The sequence below is a fragment of the Marasmius oreades genome, chromosome 11 (genome assembly GCF_018924745.1).
Source record: "Marasmius oreades isolate 03SP1 chromosome 11, whole genome shotgun sequence".
Classification (NCBI taxonomy): Eukaryota; Fungi; Basidiomycota; class Agaricomycetes; order Agaricales; family Marasmiaceae; genus Marasmius; species Marasmius oreades.
The window spans coordinates 2,006,437-2,012,792 of record NC_057333.1 but is presented as its reverse complement, the minus strand read 5'-3'; the positions used below and the strand labels follow the sequence as shown (position 1 = coordinate 2,012,792).

Sequence of the window (6,356 nt, the reverse complement as noted above, 5' to 3'; positions counted from 1 at the left end):
GATTACTATATGTCCGATTCAGTAAATTCGTTCAACTTCTCGACATAATACACTTTCCGGAAAGGCTTTGAGCCGTGGCTCGTATGTTTTTCACGCCATCAAGGCACGTTTCGATAAGCCACTGCGCCGATGATAGCAATTCGTAGTAACTATGGCGGCGATATGGAAATTTTCATTTATTCTACTTATCAAGTGTGAGTATCCCGCATGTGCCAAGCGATATGGCAATGCGCACGTCGGTTTCATCTCTTTGGATCAAGATTAGGGCAGTCTACTTTGGAGATTGTAGAATATAAAAGCACAGAGGTACTACCTCTTTGGATTCCGTGAAAACTCGGCCAGTTCAATGTCTATCGTCGATCTTGAAAAGGAGGCCAGTAGCTTCACAGGCCCTACCAAGTTACCTTCGAAATCCTCGAAGTCGATTTCTGTAGATACTACAGTGGAGATCATCGAGGAAAAAGGTAGTGCCAGTGAACTACCGGTGGTTCTACCCCCGAAAAATGGACACTCAAGTCTGACAAGGTGGCTCAAACGTAAGTTTGTCCTATCCCTTCTATATGCTACCCTAACTCTTTCGTCAACAGTCATCTTTTTCTCGTATTACCGGAAGACCTTCTCGATCATCTTCCTCGCAAACCTTATTGCTTTCATCACCTTTGTCGTTCAGAACAACGGGACACCCAAAACTCCCGACGTTGGTAGCGCTGCATCCGCGAACCTAATGGTCGCCCTTCTCTTCCGTCAGGAAAATTTCGTCAACCTCGTCTATGAGATCGCCGTTGCCTGTCCTCACAGTGCACCTCTATGGCTCCGTCGTCGACTGGCGAAGGTCTTCCATTATGGCGGTGCTCATAGTGGTGCAGGTGTAGCTGCTGTTGTGTGGTACATCATGTACACCGCTCTCACCACCAAAGACTACATCGCCCATCGATCCGCCAGTGCCAGTGCCAGTGCCAGTGGCGCATCCCTTGCCAATCTCATCACATCCTACGTCCTCGTCACCATGTTTTGCCTCATCCTCGCTGGTGCCTACCCACGTTTCCGCGTCCTGTATCACGACTATTTCGAAGCCCTGCACCGATATTCAGGCTGGGTTGCGCTTTGCACCTTCTGGGTCCACACGATCTTTGCGGCGGAGGAGTACAGGGTTTTGGAAGAGGACGTCCTTCCCCTCGGTCTTTATCTCATCCAAACACCAAACTTTTGGACACTGTGCATCTCGACGAGCTGCACAATTCTCTCTTGGGGCCGTCTCCGTCGCCAGGATGTTTACCCGGAAGTCCTCTCCAATCATGCTATCCGCCTACACTTCAAGTACCGGAACATGAAACCGTTCTATGGTTTGAAGGTATCAACGAAGCCATTACTTGAATGGCATGCGTTTGCCACTATTCCCAATGAGGACGTGAACGGGAAGCCAGATGGCTTTTCAGTCTTGATTTCCAACGCGGGCGATTGGACGAAGGAGACGATCACGAACCCGCCGAAGAAACTTTGGGTCCGTGGGTATCCCCTCCATGGTTTAATTTACACTTCCAAACTATTCAAAAGGATTGTCGTCGTTGCTACGGGATCTGGAATAGGACCTACACTTTCTCTTTTCTATGCGAATGTGACGCCACGACGGATATTTTGGTCGACGCCTGCGCCGGAGACGACGTATGGGGATAAGGTGGTGGGTGCTGTGAAGAAGGCTGATCCTGATGCTAGGATTTGGGATACGAGGAAGGAGGGAAGACCGGATATGTTATTTGAAACGTATAAATTGGTGTTGGAGTCTGATGCTGAAGCCGTCTTCATCATTTCCAACCCAAAGTTGACAAGGAGAGTGGTGTTTGGGATGGAGAGTCGGGGGATTCCCGCATACGGAGCCATCTTTGATTCGTGATGCCCTAGACTCTTGAGCACCTAGAAGATGTATGGACTGTAGAATCGGCTGTTTTCATCCTAAAGTGCTGTCCTCTATTTATTTGACACATGTAAATCGGAACGTGCAGCAAAACCAGAGTTAGATTGATTTTAACCTGATGCTTGATGGTGTCACAGCCTCAGTAGTCGTCTTTGCGTCCTTGTTTGTGTGAAGTTGGTATGAAGACAAAAAAACCCAGTAGACAATCACCTAGCGGGTCACCATTCGCACTGGGGGTGAGGAAAAGCCATAATGGTATACATATATGGAAAACACATACCGCATCGTTGTGAGTTGAGGTATTAGAGTAGTATACAAAATCGGGCGTAGGGCGGCGACATGGTCGGAGAGGTGAGAGCCGTGGGAAAGAACATTCAACCCGGAATGAGTGACGCGTGACGCGTGACGTCTCGGTCGATTAACGAAACAGCGCAAGGCCGCAACGTTAACCTGATTCGCTCCTATACGCAATGGCTCTCTGGACTGGAGTGCCGGGAACTAATTTATGAGCCTAAATCTCTTCATCGAACCCCTTCCACACCATATGGTACTGCCAACCAGGACGGCGTTCAGACTCCTGCGCGTGGCTGTTCAAAAAAAAGGCACGATTGGTGGATGGAATATTGAATGCCGAATATCATCTGACTTTTATTGTCGAGTTCAACGTTATTCAAGGGGCCGAATCAAAGAGAAACCTGCAGTATGGGTATATATGTGGCCAATATACGCAGGGTGATGTACTACTACATCATACGTATCTTGCTCGATAGGTAATAAGACTCTTCGCGACTCGGACGAACTCTAGTATGGTACGGGTATCATGGTTGAAACCTCCCACAATACGCATCGTGGTGGGTATGTGTTGGCGACTGTGTACTGGATGGCAGGAGTATTAGCAGGCGTGTCTTTTGTCGCTGCGAGAAGTTCTCCAAGATGCAAGTGATCATGGCGGTCTGTGCCTGTGTTAAGAAGATTAAGTTGGATCATCCCTAAGAGACCAGAGCTACTCACCGAAATAAGTTCACATGATGAACAATTGATAGCGACGGGATCAAAATGAACCAAGAAATCGCGACTGAACCAATCAGTCAATCAAGAAATTTACTAGGATTTGCGGTCAAAACTGGAGTGATCAAAGTAAGGTGAGTGACTGGTTCACCGGGCCGAAAATGATTGAATGACTCACGGGAATTGCCAATCATGATCCAAAACTCAGTCTCTCAGAGTCCCGAAAATCTGCGATGCATTTGCAAGTAGCTTGCAAGAAAACCGAGACAGAATGCGACCATCTGTAGAATTAACATAATAAGCATGTGGTGCACGAGAGATTGCAGGGGCCCTGAGAGTCCTACAGCAATCCTGAGGAGAGTATCGTCATTGAGATGCATGTTCAAGAAAAGGTGGATCAATCTGAGGGGCAGCACAGGGTCTCCAATAACAGGCGGATTTTGAGCCTTGAAGGTGAGTGTCAGTCTCTGCCAATAGCACCACGGGTAGAGAGAAAATGATGGGCATACATGCTGATTCTGTGACATCGGTTCTGATCAGTCATTAAGCAGTTGGAGAGGAGAAGCTTACAACTGGGAAAGGTGGATACGGACCCTAGACAAAAGATTCAGTTAGCCAGGCTATAATTCGAGTTGAAATGAAAAAACAGTCGACATTCAATACACTCAAAGCGTTTGTTATCGACGAAGAAAATATTACACTAACGCGTTGGAGGTGTGTATTGAACGCTCTGATACGAGCCCTTCTGATCGATTTTTGTGTCTGAATCTTGGGCATGAGTCGTAGGATTGAGCGTGGAGGCGGGAGAGAGAGAATTGAGGCTTTGTGGGAAAATTGAAGAGGCGCGGTCTCAATCCGTGACAAGTTCCCTTGGACTAAACCATATACCCTCGACCCTCTATCATCGACAAATTTGACTTTTTTTTTTACCAACGAGACTAAACCCCATCGATGGCATCAGGAATGTTTCAGTGCGCGACCAAAAACCGTTGCAAAGCCAGCATCACGCCTGAACACCGGTAACCGACCGCATTCGGGCTTCAACAGCGACAGACCAACTTCAACGAAGTTGGGTAGTTGCGCCTTCGGATATCTTCAACTTTAGGCCAAACCATCTGAATGTTATTGACCTCTTGACGACGCGCCCTTGTTGAACGACAAACCGACGTGGCGGTGCGCATGCTAATCTACCTGGTGTCGAAGTGCTCAAGGTCGGAGTGAATACCTTGTTCTGTTACACAGATTCGATAATGTCCACGGAGAGAACCGCGGAGAGGAGGGGAGAGGAGGGCAGGAGGAAGCTACTCAACCGTAGAGGGCGGATAGGTTCAAATTGGCCAAGAAAGAGCCTTCAAAGTGGACAAGTGAGGGCAGAAAACACGGGTGTTTTGACCAAATTTCTCAAGATCAATAGCAAAGGCCGGGGATAGCAGCTTGACGCAGTTCAACTCCATTTTAAGGGTATTGTATTTCCAACTTTTCCCCGAGAGACTGGCGCGGCATCCAGAATCAAACTGCGGTGGGGAAGGAGGAACGTGAAGCAAGTATTCGGAAGGAGTGATGAACATTGTTCGGGCGTCGATAGAGCTCTTTGCCCATCATGCCAGCTCATAGAGGCATCAAGGAGGTACAAGCTATATTTCCAGAATCAAGGATCAAGGATCGAACAAGCCCTAGAAGCTGGCTTCTGTCATCTTGGCTTGCAGCTCCCTCGGCTCTCGTAGTCTCATCCAGCTGTCCACGGAACGGTTTGTATTGCGAAACGATCCCTCCAGCCATCGAATCCCTAGAGAAAAGGCCAGAACTAACACTTTTCGGGTGTCCATAGGTCCTGTTTCTTGTTTGATACGGACCGAATCTACAAGGAAGGTAGTCTTCCAAGTTGAATGTTTCGTGGTGATGCTTTCCGACCTCAAAAATGATTTCGTTCACGAACATTTTACGGCTGTTGCGAACCTCTGCGCTCAAAGCCTTGCTATTTGCCTGGGGAACGGGCCTAGTTCATCCTTTCCGCGAGTTCTGCAGTCTTTGAAGGTCCAGAAAAGGCGGAGGGACTAGGGCGTTCCTCGTGAAATCGAGACTCTCTAATGTCCACAGCTCGCGACATTCTTCGTCTGAACCCTTGTTCTTGACGATACGATAACTTCTCGAGAATGTTTTCGTCCAAAAACACGTTCAGGATGCCTTGAGTTGGGTTGAGCTGCACTTCGTGCGGGAATTCCTTCAGCCTTTGCAATTGCGTCAGTGAGTTTTCATGTCTTGAGTGTTGTACACGGAATACCTTTACTTGTGTAGCTCGTGTAGCTGTTTTGGTCGTAGCTCTATAGGTGTGGTCCCAAGCGAAAGTGTCTTGCAGGTTTAGGGGAGTATAGGTATTGAAGAGTACAGCCTTACAGGTATCGGGGGAACCAGAATTGCGTTTTGGGCCAGTCTCTCCTTCTATTCTCCTGTAGGAAAGCAAAAAATTGTCGTCACGAATTGCAATATGTGTCAAGCAACTTCAACTTGCCTTGTTGGCTGGCTTGCAAGTTGTAGTTGATAATGAAACGCCTGCAGCGTGAGACTCTTTGTGGTGCCGACTGTCTCCTCTTCCACTGCCAACTCAGTACTCAGGTTTCACGCTGTGTAATCCATCCATCCATCTCTTATCTGTTGCTCTCTCCCTCTTGCCCTTTCTAAAAAGGGTGAACTCGTTTTGGACTCCTTCCAGATGAACCAGTGGGACGTTTCTTGAACTGTTTTCATCAAGGCCACAAGCAAGGTATAGCTACATTAATTTCTAAACGACGTAGACAAGCTAAAGAACATACAGGCGTCGGGTGAGCTGGGACTCAAATTCGAGGAGCTTTTTATGGAATCAAAGCGGGGGCCTGAGCGTCGACGGTAGCCTGAGGACTTTATCGACGACTTCGAGGTCAGAGGGGTGCAAGAGTTTACATGCCAAAGGTTCGACTGTAAGCAGTTTTCATTTATGGGTTTTGGTTTTGACTCGCATCCATCCCAGAAGAGAAGATATTACCCTAAGAGACAATTTCAGATTGGGCGACTCGGACTGCAGTCTACACGCATCGCAGTGCCAGCTGAACATGGAGAACAATGAAAAAGCTCCGTGGTAGATCACGGAAGATCATGGTGATGTCGAGTGACGAGAAGGACTAGGACCAACTAGGACACCTCGTCCTGCTCATGTGGAAGCCTTTCCGCCCTTCCGCCAGTTTGAAGCGTTGAACGATGGCAAAGCGACGTCGTCGAGCATCGTCGAAGGACGACAGACCCAGTGGGCAAGTTCTCAACATCTTATTTGGATTGGTTGATGAAATCGGCCCACCTGATCCCTCTAAGCCTCCGCGTCTTCGAGTCCAATCCGGTGGACCCACGGAAACAAGAAGCAACGTCCAGCTGATGCTTCATATCTCATATCGTCGGTCCTACGTCG

At 48.2% G+C, this 6,356-nt stretch overlaps 3 protein-coding genes across 4 annotated transcripts; 1 reads left to right on the top strand and 2 right to left on the bottom strand.

Annotated features, from left to right (window-relative positions):
* Positions 1 to 346: 346 nt before the first annotated feature.
* On the top strand, positions 347 to 1,891 carry E1B28_003446 (uncharacterized protein; the record flags this gene model as incomplete). The annotated part of the gene is made up of 2 exons (XM_043160427.1): positions 347 to 536; positions 588 to 1,891. 2 exons carry the CDS (start codon positions 347 to 349, stop codon positions 1,889 to 1,891), a joined length of 1,494 nt encoding a protein of 497 aa, XP_043002384.1.
* Positions 1,892 to 2,565: 674 nt separating this feature from the next.
* On the bottom strand, positions 2,566 to 4,138 carry E1B28_003445 (uncharacterized protein). Of its 2 annotated transcripts, XM_043160425.1 has the most exons (7): positions 3,626 to 3,892; positions 3,491 to 3,514; positions 3,430 to 3,438; positions 3,265 to 3,366; positions 3,099 to 3,201; positions 2,924 to 3,035; positions 2,566 to 2,871 (listed from the first exon to the last, which is right to left on the bottom strand). In XM_043160425.1, the coding sequence occupies exons 1-5, from the start codon at positions 3,695 to 3,697 to the stop codon at positions 3,133 to 3,135; spliced, it is 276 nt and encodes a 91-aa protein (XP_043002382.1). In that variant the 5' UTR covers positions 3,698 to 3,892; the 3' UTR covers positions 2,566 to 2,871; positions 2,924 to 3,035; positions 3,099 to 3,132. The 2 variants fall into 2 exon arrangements, with proteins under 2 accessions (XP_043002382.1, XP_043002383.1); XM_043160426.1 differs by having other exon boundaries at positions 3,099 to 3,514; positions 3,626 to 4,138.
* A 78-nt stretch (positions 4,139 to 4,216) lies between these two features.
* On the bottom strand, positions 4,217 to 5,460 carry E1B28_003444 (uncharacterized protein). The gene is made up of 4 exons (XM_043160424.1): positions 5,430 to 5,460; positions 5,315 to 5,367; positions 5,202 to 5,241; positions 4,217 to 5,148 (listed from the first exon to the last, which is right to left on the bottom strand). Exon 4 carries the CDS (start codon positions 4,856 to 4,858, stop codon positions 4,529 to 4,531), a length of 330 nt encoding a protein of 109 aa, XP_043002381.1. The 5' UTR covers positions 4,859 to 5,148; positions 5,202 to 5,241; positions 5,315 to 5,367; positions 5,430 to 5,460; the 3' UTR covers positions 4,217 to 4,528.
* Between the last annotated feature and the right edge of the window lie 896 nt (positions 5,461 to 6,356).

Bases quoted from the DNA above. Each gene is read 5' to 3' on its own strand.
- E1B28_003445 (XM_043160426.1), bottom strand. From the start codon at position 3,447: ATGTCACAGAATCAGCATGTATGCCCATCATTTTCTCTCTACCCGTGG.
- E1B28_003444 (XM_043160424.1), bottom strand. From the start codon at position 4,858: ATGTTCGTGAACGAAATCATTTTTGAGGTCGGAAAGCATCACCACGAA.